General features: G+C 42.6%; 1 protein-coding gene across 12 annotated transcripts in view; it reads left to right on the forward strand.

Moving 5' to 3' along the window:
- Positions 1-25,723, forward strand: part of RALYL (RALY RNA binding protein like) — a 1,174,022-nt gene that overhangs the window by 1,033,462 nt on the left and 114,837 nt on the right. For 11 of the 12 annotated variants that reach the window (XM_063924013.1, XM_063924021.1, XM_063924012.1 and 8 more), the window contains one exon: positions 2,941-2,988. The exons of the other annotated variant lie outside the window; for it this stretch is intronic. In XM_063924013.1, the coding sequence (XP_063780083.1) occupies positions 2,941-2,988 (48 nt within the window). The remainder of the gene's footprint in view (positions 1-2,940; positions 2,989-25,723) is intronic. 12 annotated transcript variants of the gene reach the window in all.

The following is a 25,723-nucleotide window of genomic DNA, read 5'->3' on the forward strand; positions in this document are numbered from 1 at the left end:
TATAATGTGCTCTGCCTGGCGCAAAGTGTATACCGTGCCCTACCTGGCGCAAAGTGTAGAACGTGCTCTGTCTGGCGGAATATGTATAACATGCTCTACCTGGCACAGTGTGTATGGGAGGTTCTACCTGGTGCAATGTGTATAAGCGGCACCACTGTGTGGTGTAATGTGAATTGGCACTATTATGTGGCCACGCCCCTTCCACATAAAGCCCCCCCATAAAATTTTGGAGCGTGCCTACGGCACGCACTTTCTATTCCTACATGTAATTAGGCCTTCTGAGCAGTAATCCTGCGTACTTCACATGCTCCAACCCCTCAACAGACCCCCTCCCCATTAGGGCTACTTCCGTAAATTTCCAGGGCTAGTTTTTGATCCCAATCCGCCCCTGATCAGTGCTATGTGTAGGAGGTATCTTCCTATAGACGCGTCCTGCTGCATTCGAATATTTGATCAGCACTGCGGCATCCAAAGTGCGATGTTCACTGCTTCCATTTCTGTATTAGGCCCAAAGTGGGTTTTTAAGTTTTAAATAAGTTTAAATAATTCATATTATTAGTTTTAACTTTGCTCTTGGCATTTAAGCTGCTGCCAGCTGATAACAGGATGATTTGCTAATTATTGTTCCAGACTTCCTCCAGCTTTCTGGTAAAATAATAAGCATATATTAAAGTTGTTTTATAACTTGAATACTGACCTTTTTGAAAATAAAGTAATCTGGATTCTGACATCGTCCTTACTTTGCTATTCACTTCCATTACTAATTAGCAGTCAGCCGCCACTTTTGTTATTAGCAATTATTGTAAATCATCATCTGTTGAGGATACAATAACCATAGGCATTTCTGTCATGGGTGCAATGTGTGCAGTACACATGGGCCCCTAGGTCCAGGGGTGGGCCCACACCACACACACTTCACCCATGTTGTTTTATAGTTACCTTTCCGGAGTCCCGCGACGGGCTCTGACCCCGCAGCAGCTGTGGCAAAAATCACTTCCAAAATGGTTGCCGCGCATGCATAGTAGGAAATTTGTCTCTGGACCACGGAGCCATGTTTCCGGAGACCAGTGTATGTGCAGTAGACTCCGGCACAATGCCAGCGCCTGCGGTGCCGTGGAGAGGAGGGGGCCGACCCGGAGTCTGCACACAGGCCCCCTCCTCTCTTAAAATGGCAATAACCATGTTATTATGTTATACTATTATCTTACTTGGGTACTTATCTATACATATAATGCATTGGGTATGGGTGACCAGCAGCTGGGATCCCGGCGGTCAGCATATCGACCCCTGTGGGCTCACTGTGCTCGGCTCGCTGCACTCGCCACAGATTCTATTCCCACTCTATGGGTGTCACGGACACCCATGAGTGGGAATAGTCCTCAGCCCCCTGTTGGCATTCTGGCGGCCAGGATCCTGCCGTCAGTATGCTAACCGTCAGGATCCCTAATGCCGGGATGGTGACTACATCTCCATATAATAACTGTAAGGGTTGTGTCTGTACATAGCATTTTATTTGAGAAATATACTTCTAGGGACTGGTTATGAACTATGGAGAAGAAAAACTTTTTTGCAATTTTTGTCTGTCTGTTCATTCTGGCACCATCAAACATTACAGGATGAATTTGGATTGCATTATCTTAGTGACATAGAAAGAAACTAAGGTATCTACAGTAGGATCACCACATGACATTAGGGAGAGGAGCAATAAAGGAAAGACCAGACGCTTGACACTCAGTGAGTGCAGTGTGCAGGCTCCTCTAGTCCAAAATGACTATATGTGTGGAATTTCTATACTCAATGGACTTCCAGTAAACCTTCAGCGCTGCACTGAAAGTTATTGTTCCGATCATGCTTTTGCGGTACTTGATTACACCCAAGTTATGCAACGGAGACCCTACTTAAAGTGTCTGCTCTGCAGAGGAACCTACTTGAGGTAGAGATTTCCTTAAAGATAGAGATACCCCTTATCCACACCAATTTTCCTTTTCAATTCCAGTGTCTGCAGTTCCCTGTAAGCGTTTGCTTCGCTATGTCAATCAATAAGTTGCAGGGTCAAATGCTCAGAGCTGCAGACATAGACTTCAGAACCAGCTGTTTCTCCCATGGTCAGCTTACCGTGGCTTGCTTATGAGTTCGTAGCCCTAAGCATCTTTTTGTGTTAATCTCTGAAGGAAAAACTGCAAATATTGTTTACAAATATTTTTAATGATCAATGTATACAATATAAAATATATATATCACAATATTAGATGGCACTGATGTCTTTATAAAATTAGTTCTGCTGAGCAATAACAGACATCCACGTGAACGAAATCATGGGCAAATGCTAGTAATTATTAAATGCCAAATTACTACTACTATAATTTTTTTATTTATTGAATCTGTCTTTGACAATGCACCTGTCTTGTGCATCTGTTTGTTGAGCAACACATGTGATGGTCTGTAATGTGCGACTGAAGAATGGGGCCATCAATATCAATGGCTGATAAAAGTTCTTCTCATAATTCTGTACATGTAAAATGAATATTCTGGTAGCGAGCATCCCTCAGTAATTGTAAATGACGGATACAGGCAAATAGTCATGCATATGCATATATAAGCAACAATTTTTCAGCTACATTAATATTCAGCTGAAAAAGTCCCAGAAATAATACAATATGCAAATGATTTCTTCTCCTCCATAAATGTTTCTCAGAGTGGTCTAAAAGGTCTATTATTAGATGGCATTCTGTGGCTGTAATGGGACTGACTGTAGTTTGATGTGACATTTGTGTAGGCTCAGAAATGATCATACTTAACTAATCTTCTCTGCTCTTCCAGATAAAGGCTGAAAATTGTCTTTTAGTGTACAGCTAAATGGTGACTTTCATTCCGCAGACATCAATGAATGTAATTATTTTAGGCACCAGATCATTATTGTTCTTTGTTTTCTTTCCACAGCAGTTATGAGTTTGATTATGATTACTACCGTGATGATTTCTACAATCGGTATGTTCGATTTTTTTTTTATTACTTTTCACAATACTATATATATATTTTATGCTTGCAGTATATTTATGAGTCAGATTAAGATTTAGGGGGACATTTACTAAGAAGTGATAAAAGTGGAGAAGTGAGCCAGTGGAGAAGTTTCCCCATCAACCAGTCAGCAGCTCTGTATAATTTTATAGTATGCAAATTATAGCTGTTACTTCAGTGCTGATTGGTTGCCATGGGCAACTTCTCTACTGGCTCACTTCTCCGCTCTTATCACTGCTTAGTAAATGTCCCCCTAAGTGTAATGTCAACAAAACTGATGTAGACTGCAGTTATCCAGTTTTGCAAAAATCCACCGTGTGCACCTCTTTAGGCAAAAAATAAATACATTGGATGGATGGACAGAAGGAATAAAATGGAATGCCTTATTTTTATTTTATTTTTTTGAGTTATAGGGAGGAATTCAATTGCTGGCAAATCCCTTTGCCTGGCCAGATCTGCGCAGAAGTTGCCATACTTTTACGGCAGTGGGATCTTGCACAAAAGTGTTCACTGCCCCATAGGGTAGTGAGCACTTTTGGGTGAATTGGGTTTTCAGCCAGCAAGGCAAATGGGGCAAGAAGGGGTGCCATTGCTGGTGTTTAGCACCCTTTGGCCGGAATTGAATCCCCCCCACCCCCCATAATGTCAGTAGAGATGAGTGAATAGCAGGAATGATATTTCATGCAAATCAAGTTTTGCCATGGACTAATGTGGGCCATACATCTTTGGGGCAATTCCCAGATGCTGATCCAGTCTGCCACTCCAATGGTCAGCGATTCCTCGGGGGAATGGCAAAAATGTTAAAAAATCCCTGACTCACTAATACCAGTTATGTTTTGGTCGGAAAAGACGAATCAAGATTGTCCAACATGTTGGATTTTATCTATCACCCAACACATGAATTGGCGGAATGGGACATTGCCCAGATAGACACCTGATGTATGGGCCCCTTGCATAGGTGTAAAGTTTCAAAAATACAAACATCAAGTTTGCCTTTCCGTGAAATGCAATTCCACACTATCGGACAGATTCTGAGTTGCACAATATTCAGCTGTTATTAGACATGGCATTTCAGGCACAAAACTAAATGCAGATTCTAACCAGTATGCATCTATGTGATGGCCCTGCCCCTATCTATACGCTTGGTTTCATCAGCATTGCCAGTGCATTTGCTTGCTATCCTTGGCCAGGGTTCTGTTACCTCCTTCCCTGTTGCAGTCAGCCCATGCGGCTCTTGTGCACGCTTCTTTTCTATTTAATTCTTTTAGGAGATAGAGTTGTAGCAGACCCCCTTAACATGCTGAATCTCCTTATCTTATAATACAAGCAAATAGAACAGATTTAGGGGGAGATGCACTAAGCAGTGATAAAAGTGGAGAAGTGAGCCAGTGGAGAAGTTGCCCATGGCAACCAATCAGTTGCTCTGTATACTTTTATAGTATGCAAATTCTAAATGTAACGTCAGTGTTGATTGTTTGCCAAGGGCAACTCCTCCACTGGCTCACTTTTCCACTTTTATACTGCTTAGTACTTCTTCCTCTTAGTGACAGAATTAGTTGGTGCAATATTATTTTTCCTTTGCAAACACAGTTAACATATTAATCAGACTGTGGGGGTTATTATTACCCTGGTGCTGGCCATAGAGTACTAACACAACTCAAGTGACTTCCAGGGTCCTTCTCAACTCCCACACTGTTGGGCCACCTGTACATTGGTGAATATGGTCAATGCATAATTATTAGTAAACTTTACATTATTACCTAAATAGAAGAAATTGCTTCTACTAATAATAGAAAGGTCTGTCATTTTCTGAAAAATCATAGGCCCAGATTTATCAATCCTTGGAGAGTGATAAATTGCACGGTGATAAAATACAAGCCAGTTAGCTCCTAACTGCCATGTTACAGGCTGTGTTTGAAAAATGACAGTTAGGAGCTGATTGGCTGGCACTTTATCACCATGCAATTTATCACGCTCCAAGGCTTGATAAATCTGTGCCATAAAGCAGTTTGAATAACCTACATTGGTGCACACTGAAACCTCCCTCCTGACTGACCACAGTTAGAGCCCCCCACCTCATAGCATTCCCTGAAACACACAAATCGTGGCATTATGTCATACCTGCCTGCTCTCCATCCACTTTATCTCTATCCAGGGCTTTCTAAATAGACCCCGTAATCTCCAAAATTTGATAGTTGTCATATAATGGAAGACTTTTGCTGGAAGAGAAGGCAATATATGGTCCCTGACAGCATTTAGTTAATCCTGTTGCTCAAAATGATTTTTCATTATAGGACTGGTGCATTTCACCAATGGCGAGCTTGCTCAACCTTCTTGCTCTTCTTCATTTCCTAATATTCTTTAATAAATCAGCCACATCTAGAAGTCTCATTGTGTATTGTTTTATAACACATAAACTCACACTTTCTTTCTACATCGACAAGAAAAATTATGTCTTGCACAGCTACATAAATTGACAGTTACAGAAATAGTTGACATACAGTGTCTTCAGGTTTTTGTAAAGCAAATGCCTTTCTATGAGTGCAGTGACTGGAACTTCTTTTTTCTCCTGTGACAATGGTGAAGTTCATGTTGAAATATTAGTAAGGCAATTCTGAAAACAGTGAAACCTTCAAGTTTAGATATATCATTTCTGTATCCTTTATTCGATGTACAAAAGACATCTACTGTACAAACCAACTTGCTCGGCATTTGTAGAAATGTAAGTTTTCTTTTTGAAGGAGAATATAATACAATACTTGTACACTTTGAAAATGTTCTATAATTACAAGTGCTAGATTCATTATTAAAGACTTATGCCTAGATTTAGTGTCCTGATGGCTTTTGTAAGGTGACAATTCTCTGCATTTTTAACCCCAAAATCTAAAATGGCAATAGTATTAAATGCAAAACCAAGCAAATTTTCTTTTAATATTATCGCCATTGTAATTTTCTAAACTTATATGTAGATATTGTTGGATATTAGAGTAATTTTTAATACATTTTTATTATTCTAGATACATACTTGAGGTGACTAAAACATATATTTTAGTATCATGAATGATATTTGTCTTTAAAGTCTGTTGATTAAAAGGCCATTATTCCCTCTTTAAGTACCTCATTCCTTGTTGCCACCCATCTGGGTTTCCTCCAGACACTCCAGAAATCAGGACATGTGTCTGGAGTCCGGAGGCATAGCAATCCCAGACAAGTGGTATCTGACTAGCTGCAGAGTGAGAACTCTGGCATATTCAATGCACGAGGGGTCTCTGTTGGCATATAAAGGGGCTTGTGGGGCCTGAAATCTGAGAAATAAAATGGATGTAAACCTACTGCAGTTTTGGCCATATCCTTGGTCTATGATGAACTGGTGCATAAATAGCCCACTGGGGGAATTCAGTGGTAGGGGCCCATGTTTAGAGTTGTGGTTAGCTACCCCAAATGCTTGGCTAACCATTAGAGTGCATGGTCTGGGCTCCATGATATACATATATCTATACAGTAAATGCTCCTAGTGCATGTACTGTATGAAAATGTGCCATATTAATAACAATGCAATATACAATATGCACCATATGTGTATAATGAAAAACTTGATAGCGCAGTCTGGAAAATGATCCTTAGAGAAGGGGATGGTACCTCATGCAGTGGGCTACACCAGGGGGTTCACCTATACCCCAGTGGACCAGTCCTACCCTGTACCCTGGCCACGTTCCTTCTCATGCTCTCTGTATTTGAAAATTAAAAGGTGGCAACCCTACTTGTGTAAGTAATGCTGAGTTCTGAAAACTCCCACACCAGTGAGCATGTGTGATTAATCTCAGGTGCACCTCAAAATTTGTTTGGGTGGGAGGCAAGACCTTGAAGCGTCAGTACCTATTACTTAGATCATCTCATCAATGATGGTCATGGTGTACCTGCTCCCAACCAGAGGATTACTCACAAAACATTAGGTGTAAAGATTCTAATTAAATTCTATACACAAACTGGCATACAAAAAGGATTGGATTTCTAAATCATAAACTATAATAAGAGACATTAGAATATTGCGCCTCCATTATATTTAGCAATTGTACGTTGCATGAGTTGAGAACCTATTTGTTCTTGATATGATAATAGTTTCCCTTGACACAATGAAGCTTATGGTAATTCTAAAATACAATGAATGTATTAGATCACACATTTGTCTTTTTTTTGTTTTTAATGTCTCCAGATTGTTTGAGAGTCAGAGAGATGTAGTTATCATCATCAAACATAAATTCTAAATACAATACTAAGCCAAAAGGACAAATAAAACATTTATTCTGAAAATGTTAATTCCAACAGACTTAAAGTGACAGCCATTATTCCAATCACTACCACTGTTTAAACCTGGCAGCATAATACTGAATACACAGAACAGTAAGGTACCACATACTGGAGTAGAAAGAGGTTGAATGGGGAAGCAATTTTTCTGTAAAATATAATCAAGTTATGGTATTGCCTGGTATGCTGAAAATATATACAGCAGTGTTGTCGCAGAGATGGAAAATCACCATTGTTTATTGATAAAATCTGACTAAGGCTGCTGAGCTGGGGTGCTGGGCATTGTTCAAGTATGCCAGCCCAGATTTAATAAAGAGTATGTGCCCGATCAGGGGAGTATCTAGAGAGGAGGAGCCGAGATAGAGCTTGCACACTAGCCAGCAGCGCTGTAGAGCTCTGGGCACTAAGGTTCCTAGGGGACCCTAGCGCTGTCCCAGAGCCTAGAGTGCATGCGCAAATCTACAGTAAGGAAAAATGTCACGGTGGCCATTTTCCCATAGATTTTCTTACTGCGCATGTGCAAAACATTGGGAAAATGGCACTGCACCATTTTCCCAGTCATTCATGCAGTGCTGTTGCTGTGCGGCGGGACTCCGGCGGGTGAGCATTAAAAATAATGGGTGCAGGGTGTGAAGTGTGGGCCAACCTGGACCCCGGGAGCCTGTGTGTGCCGCACACTGCACCCATTATAAATACGCCAGTGTTCCTGATTCAGAGATATATTCAGATTCCGAAATGTACACAATAGCTTACGATTTATTGAGCAGCAGCTGTGCGAAAATATGCAAATGTCACAGCCAACAGGATTTGCATTGAGACGCCCACTGGCAGCATCTCTGATCCACCACTTATGCACGAAGACACAACTATCAAATGCACATCGATCAATCATCAACATACCGAGTAACCCTATGATTGCGCAGTATGGACGTCAGAAGTTTGATGCCAGAGCCATTTTTTCTGCATATGGAATTTCAGTTGCAAGCTTTGACACGATGCTGAAACAGTTATAACAAGATATTTTATGTAATAGGATATGATATGCTATCGTTGGAGTTGTGTCTTCCATGTTTTGATTCCTACTTTATAATCTGTAAATCACTTTTTTAAAGATTACCTCAGTTTGGGAGGTTAGACACACCTCCAGCTGCATTGGCTGCATCAGGTATAAGGCTTTCTAAAGTTTTCTTCTCTGTGCAGGTATTAGCATCACAGGGTCAAATTTCTTATAACTCTTGAAAATCAACTAATAGCAACATCACAACATTGCGTACAACCAAAAACCAAAAACGTATAACAGTATAGAAGAAAGAAAAAGGGCACACAGGGATGCACAGGCCACACACAGAAAGCAAAACACACTCTGTAGAGAAGAAAAGTTGAGGATGTCCCAAAAAATACACTAGTGAAGATGGAAAGAAAAAAGGTAATACTAATGATAATCTAAACTACAGTATATAATAAAAGCAAGTGATAACAGAAATAGAAAGATGAGGGGAAAGAGAAAGATGGAGAAAGATAAGGAGAAAAAGAGTGAGGGAAGTGCCATATGTAAAGTTGCAAAGTCAGAAAACTATCAAAATGCACACTGTTTTCCACCAGTACCTTATGCACTAGGTTTACGTCACGAGTTCATCAGACACATTTACTGTACACCCAATTTTTTTAAAGTTTTACTTTGATAGTGTGCATGCACTGTCTATATAATAATAGCAGAAGGCCAACTTTTTGAGTGACATATTTCTATGATGCCAGGTCACATCATATACCATAGATTTACATCAAAATATTGGCATTGTAATTGGTTGCTTAGTTTCGGAGTTATGTGGAAAAATGTCCACCTGCCATTTATAATGCATCACCATTGTGCTCTGGAAAATGTGGCAGTTGGTGAACTTTCACTGTGCACTTGCTGGGCAAATTGGAGCATGTGACCTGCTGGGTGGTCTGGAAACTGTGACAGTTATTTGCAGCAACACACTAAGCAGGTCATTTTCGAAATCCGATTCCTAAGTGCAGACGCGTCACCAGCTGCACTATTCCCCCCCCCCCCCTCGCGGCCATTCAAAAAGGGGGTGAGGCCTAACAGAAGGGTATCTCCATTTCTTCACGCCCTTGGAGACTGGGCTGAGTGCAGTAACGGCTCTTCATTTGTAACAGGAGCTGAGTGCTGCAGGTGAATATTACAATGTAGTACTCAGCTCCTGTCACTGCAGAAGAGCCGGCACTTTGGTGTCAACCCTTCCGAGAATGACACCCGGGTGCGGGCCACACCCCCACACCCGGCTTGTGATGCCACTGCCTAAGGGGGTAAAAGGGGTAAAATGTTCCACCTAGCAATCCTTTCCCCATTTGAATCCAGTCACTACAGCTAGTTAGGTTTACACAAAGTTAAAAATAAATAAATAAATGCAGTAGTTACATAAAAAAACTATCTTAAAAGAAATCTACATTTTCAGCTGTTCACATGATTTCATTTTCCATCACAAATGTAGAAATGAGCCTGTGTTTGGTTTCATACAGTAACTGTAAATATAAATTAGAAGCGGTTCAAATACCGCCTGTCGTGATCCCGGCAGTCAGAATACCAAAGCCTGAATCCCAACAGGGGGTGAATGCCGCCGCCTGAATACCAGCAACTCTATTCTCTACAACACCCATAGAGGGAGAATAAAACCTGTGGTGTGAGCAGCGAGTCACCGTGCCCACAGCGTGGCGAGCACAGTGAGCTCACAAGGGGCTTTCTAGTGCTCGCCCCGCTGCCGGAATTCTGGCGGACAGAATGCCGCTGTCGGGATCATGACAGCCGGGGTCCCGTTCACCGGCAAATAGTACGTATCCCATATAAACCTGTTCACAGATTTTGAGTATTTCCTGAGCTGTGCGATCTTGTTTTCCTATAATATAATTGTCAGTATCTATGTAGGTACATGTTGTATCAATAACTTAGGTAACAAGTATTTTTCGTAAGGCCTTTTAGTTATTACAGCAGTTAAGTGCTACTTAGCAGTTAATATCCTCAATATGTAATTCTAAAGTCATTTCACATTTGGTTGCTAACAAGTCACTGTGCTGTCTGCTGATGGCAATTATCTAGATAATATGTAATTAACTTGACAAAGGATTTAAATGCATGCATACATTTTTGGGCTGCAGATATTCACTTCAAAGCTATTTTCTCTTCTTCAAACTCTATTAATTTTTGGTATTAGAAAACATTTGTTTCATTAAATATCTCATCAGCATATAGATTATTGTTGCCAAAGTGTTTGGATTGTCTGTGTAATGTTAATAATATATGGTTTGTATCACTAGTGACCTGGGACTACAGGGCACAGTTAAATATTGACCTTCTTTATTGGCAATCCCCAGATGCTCTAAACTTCATTATGTAATGGCCTTTATGGGCACTTTGGTTAACAAAGTAAGAAACTGCAATAACCTTAAGTATAAAGCCATGGTCACAGCAAATTAGCATCCTGAACGTTACTTAGCGTAAGTAACATTATTTCAACCATTATTTGAAAACCTTTGCATAGAAATGATTCTTTAAATATTGCTTTACTACATGTATAAACCTCTAGAAGGGTGAGATGTACTGTTTCAAACCATCTACAGAGGGCAGAGAAGTTGTCCATATCAAACAATCAGCTTCCATCTATAATGTTATAGAATGTTCTAGATAAATAATGACTAGAAGATAATTGGTTGCTATGCTTAATGTCTCCCCAGCCCTCTTTAGGTTTGATACATCTCTTCCTTTGTACTGTCAGAGCACCACATAAGGAGCCGCACTGCTATTCTGGTGTCCCCGCATTGGATGCTGTCACTGAGCAGCAGTGAATACAGGGTTTGACTGAGGATGGGGTCTCAAGCCCCCAACGTGATGAAAATAGGGGGGTGGGGGACATGTGGCTAGAACCCCAAAACATCATACACTAGGGGACATGGCTTTGCAGCCATGAGACCATGCCCCTTTTGCTACTACAGAAATGGCAGTGACAGGGAGAGTAGGAACACACAGGATTATACCCCAAGCTAAAAGAGGAGGGCTGTACCAGTGTAGTAATTTGCCAACTAACCAGGGGTAGATGTAGGGGACAAACCACCCTAGGCACAATATTAATTGGCTACGTTGTTTCACAAAAAACACTTAGAAATTAACTTTTTTATTTAATTAAGTGTAGAAAAAAAAAATCTGCCGATTCGTGTATTGCGCACCCCCTCTCCCGTATATCTGTAGGCCACCAATGTTAACTACCTCCCACCCCACAAAGGCAATTAATCTCCAGTGCCATTACTACTCACCCCCTAGTGGTAAAAGATCCCCACCTTCCAATGTCCATGGGGACCCACTGTGGCTATATATCCTCCCCTCATGTTACTATATATAAATAGACTCTCTATGTGCCATCACCTACTCCCCTACTCCCACCAGAGCCAAAAGTTAACCTCCCCAGAACCCCTCCAGTGTCACTGCCCCGCCTCCTAATGCAGAACGCAGCAGAGTGTGGGTCATGGGGGCTGATCAGTGACCCCCCCCTCCCTTGCTGTAGTTGATTTCTTTACTCTATAGGCTGCAGTGTTAATTTTGGCAAGAATTTTCAATTTAGTTTTCATCTTAGGGCCTACTTGAGTATGAGTTGTAGTTGTGCGAAAATTCGTTCAACTCTCAACTCATTCCACTAACATGCAGGGAGCCGCCCAGCACAGGGCAAGGCCGCCCCACATTCCGCTCGCATATTAAGGGTAGCCCCCTGCCTGCGCAGCCTAGCTATGATGGCAGACAGCGGGCTGGTATGTTTTGATGTCACACAGTTGCCGCCAGGGCCTGCCCCACAAATGGTCCGGACATGCGTCCAATGTCCGGATCGCGCACCCCTCCTTAATGCTGCACCTATGCCCATTAAATCCCCACCCGCGAATGCCTCATCATGTCAATCAGGCAGAGGCGTTTGCATAAGTGAGATGCCATCACATCACACTGTGTGCGCACGCGCAGTGCGGCTCCTCTGCGTGCACACACCTCATAGGGGCTTCAGTATGCATTCCATACGGAACTAACACTCATTTATATATTCCCGCGTGAAAATCAGAAACTTATGTGCAAAGAAGAGGTAGAGCAGCTAGTATCATATATAAATGAATGCGTTAAGTTTGTTAGAACAAACAAGTGCAATACACAATCCTATGTCCTTCATAGCAGGTCATATTTATATCCTACAAATATCTACAACACATAATTGTTCTTTAGAAATGTAAACCCTACTGCCAGTGGTCATTTTTTTGACAAGGATTTTAAATGTAGTTTTAGTCTCAGTAGCTTTTTTTGGATACATTGTAGTTAAGGTTTAGCGGATCTCAGTTTCCATTTTAGTCTAATTTTAGTCCTAAAATAAACTGTAGTCGATGAACAGTTTTAGTCAAAAAGTACTCATCGGAGAACTGATGTTCTGCCCTAGAACTTATAGTACTGGGACATGTGGGTCAGAGTGCAGCTCGTGCAGCATTCTGGCGAGTAAATGTTACATTGATGCTAGCAGTCATAGTGGGTTATTCAGTGTTATTGGCAAACCCAAAAAGTTAGCAATTGGGCTAAACCATGTTTGCACTGCAGGGTGGTGGGGGGGGGGGGGGGGTGCAGATAAACCATGATTCAGGTGGTTTATATCATTTCTGTTACACTGGAATTTAGATTTCAGTTTGAACCCACCCCACCCAAATCGAAACTCTCTCTGCACATGTTACATCTGCCACACCTGCCGTGTAGCATGGTTTTGCCCAATTGCTAACTTTTGCTTTGCTAACAACTCTGAATAACCCCCATTGACCGCTACTTCATTGCTGGGGGCTGAGCAAGCAGGAGGACATTTTCTTCTTAAACAGCTGAGAGACGTATATAGACAGATTGCATGGGATGCGACCATGTCAGTAAATGCCCAGGCTGCTGTGGTTGCATCCCTGTTCCATTTAACTTGTAAATGATATGTGCGCCACTTGCTGGGGGCAGGGGGGCATGCAACAGCTTGATATATTACTGTCACTGACAACTGGTACCTGATACCTGCTTACAGTCTGTCCCATTAACAGAAAAATATTTTCACTATGCCATACCATATGCCATCCTGAGTGAACTGGTCACTTATCCTACTGCATGTGCAACAAAGTCACAGCAATGCCCTGGAAAACTGTAAAGGTACCTGCCAGGCCCACCTGTTACCAGTAACTACAAAATGTTTCCACCGTGCCATGCAGGGGCGCCAGAACGTGTTGTGGTTGAGGGGGGGGGGGCATATATAATAATTAGTTTGGCACTCCTCCCCCACGATTATCCAACCCCACCCCATGCGGGGAGCACTTACCCCCTAGTTCACCATGGAGAATCTGACTTCAAAACTCCGGCGCCGCAGCGTGCCTCCCCGTGTCCTCCTGTCCTAGCTGGCTCTCAGATGCATAACTGGGAGGAGGCATGGCCATGCTGAGCCTGCTGGGATATCCCTGCCTCCTCCCAGTAATGCCTTGGTGAAGAGCCGGATGGACAGGACATGGGGAAGCATGCTGCGGCGCTGTAGTTTTGAAGTTACAGTCTCCACAGTGATCTGGGGGGTAAGCACTCCCCCCCCACGCCTGCACCTCTGTCTTGTTTGGGGGGGGGGCATGATGCACCCTTGCCCCCCCCCCCCCCACAGTATGTGCTCATCGTAACTCAATGTTTTCTTGTATTAAAATTAAATAATGTTTTTTTTTTTTTAAGTTCCTCATAGGATTCTTGCAGAATTTCAGCCAAATAAACTTTGAAAGACTTAAGAAAGTATTACCTTCCATACCACTGGTGCTTGTGCAAGAGTGGTAATCTGCAATTCTGAATGACTTTGTTCCAGTGGATGAATTCATGAATCTTTAACCACTTGAAACAAATGGACATGGGGAATTCAGAAAATAATTTCAACCTTCCTGATGTAAAACCCATTGAGGTAGAGCAACAAATCACAAAAGTGAATTATAATGTCTTCTTACAAATTCAGCCATTAAGTGTACTGACACTTAAATCCAATATTTAAATGGCTTTCAGGACTGCCTACTGTACCATGAAGTACATGTCTGCCACTCTGAGCTTCTGATTAGAATCAAGTCGTGTTCCATTATAATGCACTTTATCAAGAAGAACATTTCAAGTAACAGTTATCTATAAGGATGTATATTTTGTCAGGGTAAAAAAAAAATACAAAGAAATCTTAATCCACTGTGCAAATGGAGCAAAAGATGATTACACTAGTCAGATATCTGTGAAATATATTTTTGTGATCTTCTATCATATAGGACAGATAAAACACGTTATAAAATACAGGGTGATTCGAAAGTCGCAGTACACCATTTTGTTTCAAAAACTATCCAGGAAATGGGAAAACTGAATACTCCAGTAAGGTATGGGTGAGGTGGGCTATCTTTTAGGGTATGTACCGAACATGAGCGCCATCTTGAAATCGGCCATCTTGAATCTAAGTCATTTTTTTCAAATGGAAAGGGGGTTGTGTAACATGTCAAACAAAATCAGAATTTGCTGAAAAGTTTATTGCTGCAAACAGATTTGAAATGGCAGTTATGGTTCAAAAGTTACAAGTGGGCCTCGTAGGGGCTGTGGCTATGTGGGGACATGGTGATGCTATGCGCACCCATGTAGAAGATATTGCACATGCCTATGATCAGACTGCCAGTGTGTCATGTTCACCTTGCAGACAAACAACCAACACCAAACTATACTTCTACTGTCTCATGTAAAACATCTTAAAAATGAACATCTTTAAGTCCAGCAATAACACTAAAAGGTATGATCCACATGAAATTAGGCATATTTCTTCTTTATTTTTGCCTATAGTTTTCTGTAGAGATGAGCGCCTGAAATTTTTCGGGTTTTGTGTTTTGGTTTTGGGTTCGGTTCCGCGGCCGTGTTTTGGGTTCGACCGCGTTTTGGCAAAACCTCACCGAATTTTTTTTGTCGGATTCGGGTGTGTTTTGGATTCGGGTGTTTTTTTCAAAAAACCCTAAAAAACAGCTTAAATCATAGAATTTGGGGGTCATTTTGATCCCATATTATTATTAACCTCAAAAACCATAATTTCCACTCATTTTCAGTCTATTCTGAATACCTCACACCTCACAATATTATTTTTAGTTCTAAAATTTGCACCGAGGTCGCTGGATGACTAAGCTAAGCGACCCTAGTGGCCGACACAAACACCTGGCCCATCTAGGAGTGGCACTGCAGTGTCACGCAGGATGTCCCTTCCAAAAAACCCTCCCCAATCAGCACATGACGCAAAGAAAAAAAGAGGCGCAATGAGGTAGCTGTGTGAGTAAGATTAGCGACCCTAGTGGCCGACACAAACACCGGGCCCATTTAGGAGTGGCACTGCAGTGTCACGCAGGATGTCCCTTCCAAAAAACCCTCCCCAAACAGCACATGACGCAAAGAAAAATAAAAGAAAAAAGAGGTGCAAGATGGAATTGTCCTTGGGCCCTCCCACCCACCCTTATGTTGTATAAACAGGACATGCACACTTTAACCAACCCATCATTTCAGTGACAGGGTCTGCCACACGACTGTGACTGAAATGACGGGATGGTTTGGACCCCCACCAAAAAAGAAGCAATTAATCTCTCCTTGCACAAACTGGCTCTACAGAGGCAAGATGTCCACCTCATCATCATCCTCCGATATATCACCGTGTACATCCCCCTCCTCACAGATTATCAATTCGTCCCCACTGGAATCCACCATCTCAGCTCCCTGTGTACTTTGTGGAGGCAATTGCTGCTGGTCAATGTCTCCGCGGAGGAATTGATTATAATTCATTTTAATGAACATCATCTTCTCCACATTTTCTGGATGTAACCTCGTACGCCGATTGCTGACAAGGTGAGCGGCGGCACTAAACACTCTTTCGGAGTACACACTTGTGGGAGGGCAACTTAGGTAGAATAAAGCCAGTTTGTGCAAGGGCCTCCAAATTGCCTCTTTTTCCTGCCAGTATAAGTACGGACTGTGTGACGTGCCTACTTGGATGCGGTCACTCATATAATCCTCCACCATTCTTTCAATGGGGAGAGAATCATATGCAGTGCCAGTAGACGACATGTCCGTATCCGTAATCGTTGTCAGGTCCTTCAGTCCGGACCAGATGTCAGCATCAGCAGTCGCTCCAGACTGCCCTGCATCACCGCCAGCGGGTGGGCTCAGAATTCTGAGCCTTTTCCTCGCACCCCCAGTTGCGGGAGAATGTGAAGGAGGAGATGTTGACAGGTCGCGTTCCGCTTGACTTGACAATTTTCTCACCAGCAGGTCTTTCAACCCCAGCAGACTTGTGTCTGCCGGAAAGAGAGATCCAAGGTAGGCTTTAAATCTAGAATCGAGCACGGTGGCCAAAATGTAGTGCTCTGATTTCAACAGATTGACCACCCGTGAATCCTTGTTAAGCGAATTAAGGGCTCCATCCACAAGTCCCACATGCCTAGCTCCTCCTTCAATGTCTCCAGCTTCTTCTGCAAAAGCCTGATGAGGGGAATGACCTGACTCAGGCTGGCAGTGTCTGAACTGACTTCACGTGTGGCAAGTTCAAAGGGCATCAGAACCTTGCACAACGTTGAAATCATTCTCCACTGCGCTTGAGACAGGTGCATTCCACCTCCTATATCGTGCTCAATTGTATAGGCTTGAATGGCCTTTTGCTGCTCCTCCAACCTCTGAAGCATATAGAGGGTTGAATTCCACCTCGTTACCACTTCTTGCTTCAGATGATGGCAGGGCAGGTTCAGTAGTTTTTGGTGGTGCTCCAGTCTTCTGTACATGGTGCCTGTACGCCGAAAGTGTCCCGCAATTCTTCTGGCCACCGACAGCATCTCTTGCACGCCCCTGTCGTTTTTTAAATAATTCTGCACCACCAAATTCAAGGTATGTGCAAAACATGGGACGTGCTGGAATTTGCCCATATTTAATGCACACACAATATTGCTGGCGTTGTCCGATGCCACAAATCCACAGGAGAGTCCAATTGGGGTAAGCCATTCCGCGATGATCTTCCTCAGTTGCCGTAAGAGGTTTTCAGCTGTGTGCGTATTCTGGAAACCGGTGATACAAAGCGTAGCCTGCCTAGGAAAGAGTTGGCGTTTGCGAGATGCTGCTACTGGTGCCGCCGCTGCTGTTCTTGCGGCGGGAGTCCATACATCTACCCAGTGGGCTGTCACAGTCATATAGTCCTGACCCTGCCCTGCTCCACTTGTCCACATGTCCGTGGTTAAGTGGACATTGGGTACAGCTGCATTTTTTAGGACACTGGTGACTCTTTTTCTGAGGTCTGTGTAAATTTTCGGTATCGCCTGCCTAGAGAAATGGAACCTAGATTGTATTTGGTACCGGGGACACAGTACCTCCAACAAGTCTCTAGTTGGCTCTGCAGTAATGATGGATACCGGAACCACGGTTCTCACCACCCAGGATGCCAAGGCCTCAGTAATCCGCTTTGCAGTAGGATGACTGCTGTGATATTTCATCTTCCTCGCAAAGGACTGTTGGACAGTCAATTGCTTGGTGGAAGTAGTAAAAGTGGTCTTACGACTTCCCCTCTGGGATGACCATCGACTCCCAGCAGCAACAACAGCAGCGCCAGCAGCAGTAGTAGGCGTTACACGCAAGGATGCATCGGAGGAATCCCAGGCAGGAGAGGAATCGTCAGAATTGCCAGTGACATGGCCTGCAGGACTATTGGCATTCCTGGGGAAGGAGGAAATTGACACTGAGGAGGTTGGTGGGGTGGTTTGCGTGAGCTTGGGTACAAGAGGAAGGGATTTACTGGTCAGTGGACTGCTTCCGCTGTCACCCAAAGTTTTTGAACTTGTCACTGACTTATTATGAATGCGCTGCAGGTGACGTATAAGGGAGGATGTTCCGAGGTGGTTAACGTCCTTACCCCTACTTATTACAGCTTGACAAAGGGAACACACGGCTTGACACCTGTTGTCCGCATTTCTGTTGAAATACCTCCACACCGAAGAGCTGATTTTTTTGGTATTTTCACCTGGCATGTCAACGGCCATATTCCTCCCACGGACAACAGGTGTCTCCCCGGGTGCCTGACTTAAACAAACCACCTCACCATCAGAATCCTCCTGGTCAATTTCCTCCCCAGCGCCAGCAACACCCATATCCTCCTCATCCTGGTGTACTTCAACACTGACATCTTCAATCTGACTATCAGGAACTGGACTGCGGGTGCTCCTTCCAGCACTTGCAGGAGGCGTGCAAATGGTGGAAGGCGCATGCTCTTCACGTCCAGTGTTGGGAAGGTCAGGCATCGCAACCGACACAATTGGACTCTCCTTGTGGATTTGGGATTTCGAAGAATGCACAGTTCTTTGCTGTGCTTTTGCCAGCTTGAGTCTTTTCATTTTTCTAGCGAGAGGCTGATTGCTTCCATCCTCATGTGAAGCTGAACCACTAGCCATGAACATAGGCCAGGGCCTCAGCCGTTCCTTGCCACTCCGTGTGGTAAATGGCATATTGGCAAGTTTACGCTTCTCCTCCGACAATTTTATTTTAGGTTTTGGAGTCCTTTTTTTACTGATATTTGGTGTTTTGGATTTGACATGCTCTGTACTATGACATTGGGCATCGGCCTTGGCAGACGACGTTGCTGGCATTTCATCGTCTCGGCCATGACTAGTGGCAGCAGCTTCAGCACGAGGTGGAAGTGGATCTTGATCTTTCCCTAATTTTGGAACCTCAACATTTTTGTTCTCCATATTTTAATAGGCACAACTAAAAGGCACCTCAGGTAAACAATGGAGATGGATGGATACTAGTATACAATTATGGACGGACTGCCGAGTGCCGACACAGAGGTAGCCACAGCCGTGAACTACCGTACTGTACTGTGTCTGCTGCTAATATAGACTGGTTGATAAAGAGATGTCGTAGTATGTATGTATAAAGAAGAAAGAAAAAAAAACCACGGTTAGGTGGTATACAATTATGGACGGACTGCCGAGTGCCGACACAGAGGTAGCCACAGCCGTGAACTACCGTACTGTACTGTGTCTGCTGCTAATATAGACTGGTTGATAAAGAGATGTCGTAGTATGTATGTATAAAGATGAAAGAAAAAAAAACCACGGGTAGGTGGTATACAATTATGGACGGACTGCCGAGTGCCGACACAGAGGTAGCCACAGCCGTGAACTACCGTACTGTACTGTGTCTGCTGCTAATATAGACTGGTTGATAAAGAGATGTCGTAGTATGTATGTATAAAGAAGAAAGAAAAAAAAAACCACGGTTAGGTGGTATACAATTATGGACGGACTGCCGAGTGCCGACACAGAGGTAGCCACAGCCGTGAACTACCGTACTGTACTGTGTCTGCTGCTAATATAGACTGGTTGATAAAGAGATGTCGTAGTATGTATGTATAAAGAAGAAAGAAAAAAAAAACACGGGTAGGTGGTATACAATTATGGACGGACTGCCGAGTGCCGACACAGAGGTAGCCACAGCCGTGAACTACCGTACTGTACTGTGTCTGCTGCTAATATAGACTGGTTGATAAAGAGATGTCGTAGTATGTATGTATAAAGAAGAAAGAAAAAAAAACCACGGTTAGGTGGTATACAATTATGGACGGACTGCCGAGTGCCGACACAGAGGTAGCCACAGCCGTGAACTACCGTACTGTACTGTGTCTGCTGCTAATATAGACTGGTTGATAAAGAGATGTCGTAGTATGTACGTATAAAGAAGAAAGAAAAAAAAACCACGGTTAGGTGGTATACAATTATGGACGGACTGCCGAGTGCCGACACAGAAGTAGCCACAGCCGTGAACTACCGTACTGTACTGTGTCTGCTGCTAATATAGACTGGTTGATAAAGAGATGTCGTAGTATGTATGTATAAAGAAGAAAGAAAAAAAAACCACGGTTAGGTGGTATACAATTATGGACGGACTGCCGAGTGCCGACACAGAGGTAGCTACAGCCGTGAACTACCGTACTGTGTCTGCTGCGACTGGATGATAAATAATGATATAAAAAATATATATATATATCACTACTGCAGCCGGACAGGTATATATATTATATAATGACGGACCTGCTGGACACTGTCTGTCAGCAGAATGAGTTTTTTATAGAATAAAAAAAAAAAACACCACACAAGTGAAGTCACACGACGAGTGTTTAACTTTTTCAGGCAATCACAATATAGTATACTACTAACTATACTGGTGGTCAGTGTGGTCAGGTCACTGGTCAGTCACACTGGCAGTGGCACTCCTGCAGCAAAAGTGTGCACTGTTTAATTTTAATATAATATGTACTCCTGGCTCCTGCTATAACCTATAACTGGCACTGCAGTGCTCCCCAGTCTCCCCCACAATTATAAGCTGTGTGAGCTGAGCACAGTCAGATATATAATATATACATAGATGATGCAGCACACTGGGCTGAGCAGTGCACACAGATATGGTATGTGACTGTCTTGTACTCCTGGCTCCTGCTATAACCTATAACTGGCACTGCAGTGCTCCCCAGTCTCCCCCACAATTATAAGCTGTGTGAGCTGAGCACAGTCAGATATATAATATATACATAGATGATGCAGCACACTGGGCTGAGCAGTGCACACAGATATGGTATGTGACTGAGTCACTGTGTGTATCGTTTTTTTCAGGCAGAGAACGGATATATTAAATAAAACTGCACTGTCTGGTGGTCACTGTGGTCAGTCACTAGTAAACTCTGCACTCTCTTCTACAGTACTCCTAAGCTCCAGTAAATCAGGTCAATCTCTCTCTCTCTCTCTCTCCTAATCTAAATCACTGTACTCCCTAACAGCTGCTCCCCGTCCCCAATCCTCCCCACAATTATAACTAAGTCACTCAGTCTTTACTCTTTTCTACTATAACGGAGAGGACGCCAGCCACGTCCTCTCCCTATCAATCTCAATGCACGTGTGAAAATGGCGGCGACGCGCGGCTCCTTATATAGAATCCGAGTCTCGCGAGAATCCGACAGCGTCATGATGACGTTCGGGCACGCTCGGGTTAACCGAGCAAGGCGGGAAGATCCGAGTCGCTCGGACCCGTGAAAAAAAACATGAAGTTCGTGCGGGTTCGGATTCAGAGAAACCGAACCCGCTCATCTCTAGTTTTCTGTCTTCATTAATTAAACTTTCATTGATTATGTAAATCCAGAGATTTACTAACTAGTGCAAAACTTCAGAAAAATGTTTCCTTTATTGGAATTAACTTGTTTAGTGCATCAAATTAAGCGCTTATTGCAAGCCGTATAAAGCAATAAAAATGCTGTTACTAAAAGTACAGTGCATTCTTCATTGTGTGGTGGGAGTGTCCATGCTTTTCCCAATTTTGGGATGATGTCCTGATAGGTGAATTATTAGTAATACACCTCCTAAAGGCTCCTTACATGTCCTGCTATACAAATCATTTGCTGGGGTCTCTAAGCCATAAGATAATCTTTTTGGCTAAGATCCTGTACTCTGGTGTTGCCTACTATTTATCCCCATATTCCTCCACCTATCATCACCATTTCCCTACTATGCCTAACCATATACCTTTCCCACCCCCGCCCATTGTTATATTTCATATGAAAACCCAGCAGGTACAGGGGCAAATGCAGGATTTCTGGTGGGGGGTTTCCAAATGCTTGATTTTAGAGTGATTGTCTCCAGCCCATGAAGGATGCATAATTGGCATGTAACATGCTATAGTCTGCCCCAAACAAAGTGCAGTTTATGTAATACAATACATCAGACATATGCACACCACACCCATTGATCATAGTTAGTCACTTACCACATTCTCTCTCTGGTGCAATGATTCAGCTGCTCAGATCCAGACACACACACACACACACACACAGACACACACACACACACACACACACACACACACAACCTTTATACAGCACGTAGTTGCTGCTGACCAGGCTGTAGACAAGGGGTGTTACCGGGCAACTGGAACCCCCCCTTCCCACATCCCGGGCGTTTGCCTATGAGATCGACATATTGTTGTTGTTGTTTGTTTGTTTTTCATTAAATGAGCCTTTAGGCATCATTGCTACCACTGTTATATGTCGGTTTTCTATTAAACAAGATAAGAGTGGATGCTCTGTTATTTTTAAAGATGCAGATTGAACTATGTTATTTGTTCTTTGTACCCTGTATTTACAAAATGCATCTGCGATGTTCACTCTCCACTGTAACCAGACGTATGTATGTTTACTGCTGTCATAAATAAAGAGTAAAAAAAATGCTGTAACTAATTAATATGGGCCGTTCTCTAGCTGGAAAAGTGCGGCCCTGAAAAGCGCCTGTGTGGCATGGCCAACCAATTACAAATATTTCTGCAAGCATCACTAGCCATTTCATTAGATTATTTATTAGCTGCTACTGTAGCTATGAGCACGTAGGTGAAAAGCAATATCACTGAGGAGCTATCCATTTCATTTTAAATGTGCATAATTGCTGACTATAAAGACAAAAAAAAGATTACGACGACTGCTCTCCCTAAGTGACGACACGTTAATCTGATTTAATGTTTTGGCCATATGTTGCAGAAATTTTAAAACTGTAACGAGGTTCTCCAGAACTCCCTGAATACATACTGTATCAATTTACATTTTAGAAAACTGAAGAGCATATGGTATTAACGGAGCGCTGAAGAGCTGACATATGCCAATCAAACAGAAATGTAGTTGATTGCGTGGGTGGATGCAGTTTAAACTAAACACAAGACCTATCTGCATAAATATACTATATTATATATTAAAATATTGTATATTAACACACTGGCCTGTGCTGGCATCATATAGGTAATGAATACAGTAATTACCATTAGTATAATCTGTAATAGACAATGAGCAACCATGTGAGAAGGGAAAATGCACAGCCGTCTATAGAGTGTGTAGGAGATTTAGCTATGAGCGCGTTACTAAATATACACTCACACAAAACAAGTATAAACAATGAAACCACAGTTGCTTAAGTACACAGATTGTATTGATAGACATATCCTATTTATTTATGTTACATTTTGCCTTATAAAAAAAATTTCATTTATAATCCTCAAGAGTTGCTTTGATCTGCTGGTATGGGATAATATTTATGTAGCCTACGCACTGGCAGGGAACCTGTTGTTTCACTCTGTGTTGCGTGAGTCTCTTGTATGCATAACATAATTTCTTCTCTTTTGTCTGCAACCTCGAATTACATTGAGGTCTCTGACGGGTTCCAGTAGGTGGAATCACATTGTGTGGGTTGCAGCCAGTGGAGTGGCAGGTGTTTCCCCACTCGTTCATATCTGATTGATTTTGCTGCTGTAGAGGTTCGAGACCCGTGGTAGATCTAGAATACTTGGGAGAGTGTGTCTAGGGTCACTAAGAAGTTGGTCAGGTTCCTGGTACCAGAGGGTGTAGAATCTGTATGCCTCCCTTTCAGACAGCCCAGGTACTTTGTATCTACCCCCCCCCCCCCCCCACCACCACCACCACCACCACCACCACACACACACTCTTGGTGCCTCAGAGTGAAGCTGCTATGAAGGCCTGTAGACTTTGAGGCAAAGATTTCCTGTGCATATTCATCTTTCCATCATTAGCAGTGGTAAGCTGTTCATGACTGTGTGAGTGGCAACATCACTTAGGGTGCAAATATGTGCCACAAAGAGACCTGTCCCCTCTGCATGGACATGTGAGTCACAACATTATGCTCCCCATCCTGTCCGTTTCAATAGGAAGTGGGCGGGATGCAGAAAGAGCAACTACTCTTCTGGGAGTCTGTGGCACTGTACTTCCCAAACATAGTTTAGACTCCCATACATTCCTGAAGAGCAGGTAAAGATTATCCAATGGCTTCTATTACGAGGAAAGTGTTTAAACTTCCCAAGTGCTCCTTAGGGACACAACATAGCTTCTATAAAATATACAACCTATCTTTCATAAAACAAAACATGGAAGAAAACATGATAACAGGATCAAAAAGTGATTAGAAGTATGGTGCACTTAAAAGTACAGTACAATCCTGATAAGGTGTACTTAAAATTTCCCAACTTTTTAACCACTTTCCAGTTCTTCTATATTCTATCTCTAATTCACTCAAAGTATAGTAATATGAAAAAGTATCCAATAATCAGGGTTGGACTGGCTCAACGGTATACAGGGAAAGTTCCTGCTGAGCCCTACAGCCTGATGGCCCACCCCTTCCTCTGGTGGTAGTTTCAAGACTGAGCACTTGAATTATACATTGTTAATCTATTAGAGGGTGAGTTACATAGAAACATAGAATTTGACGACAGATAAGAACCACTTGGCCCATCTAGTCTGCCCCTAAACCTTGTGGAGCAGGACAATTCATGAACATGGCTACTTGGTTTCCTTCTCTAGAACCTACACCAAAAATCACCCTTCTGCCTATCAAAGTGGTTGGTCATGATGCAACCATGTCCCCTTCTTTATAGGCTTTAACATAATGAACACAGTTCCTGTCAGTGAATGGCTTTGTAGCTCTATATTTAGTCATTCACTAACCTATAATTAAGTTATCTCAATGGTAAGAGATTAGACACAGTAGTTATTTATTTTATTGTGTATTTCACCTTTACTTTTCATTGAGTTTTAGGCAATAGCCGGTTAGTTCCAGGGTCCCCTTTCCCATCTACAGAGCATTATTGTGGTATATATAGACAGGATCACCATAATATGCTTAATAACTATTCAAATGTTACATTATACTGCATTCCCAGGGCTATGAAGTATTCTTTACAGTGGTTTGCTGTTATCAATCTGTTAAATTATCATGTATGAACTATCAGTATTTACTGGACCATGCACTCTATAGTAAATAGCTAAGCATCTATGGTGGATGGCCACATCCCTCAAGCATGGCCCCATACCACTACATTCCCCTGGTGGGTATTTTATGCCCAATTCCAATACTGCCAATAGTAATAATAGAGGGTAGAATATCACAAATAACACATAAGTGGTGATAAACCCATTGGTAGTGCATATCATATAATAAACACCACAACATGTGATCAGAGGCATGCTTACTTACAGACAGAAATGTAAATAGTTGGCAATTCAGATGGTCAATCAACTTCCATGTTCATTCAACCACTTACTGTATAGTAAAATCTTAATGCTAAAAATCCAGAGTTCTTAGTTTCAACAATGTACTAGTTAGCAGCGTTTCTTTAATGCTAATCATCCAGAATAAACCCTAAAAATCTAGTCTCTTAGAGATAGATTAGAGCCAAGACTAGTATAATATAAAAGTTCAATGGTATTATACATACCGTAAAAGCCCAATACAGAGGTTCCCACACTCGGTC

The sequence above is a fragment of the Pseudophryne corroboree genome, chromosome 5 (assembly GCF_028390025.1).
Source record: "Pseudophryne corroboree isolate aPseCor3 chromosome 5, aPseCor3.hap2, whole genome shotgun sequence".
In the NCBI taxonomy this organism is placed as follows: domain Eukaryota; kingdom Metazoa; phylum Chordata; class Amphibia; order Anura; family Myobatrachidae; genus Pseudophryne; species Pseudophryne corroboree.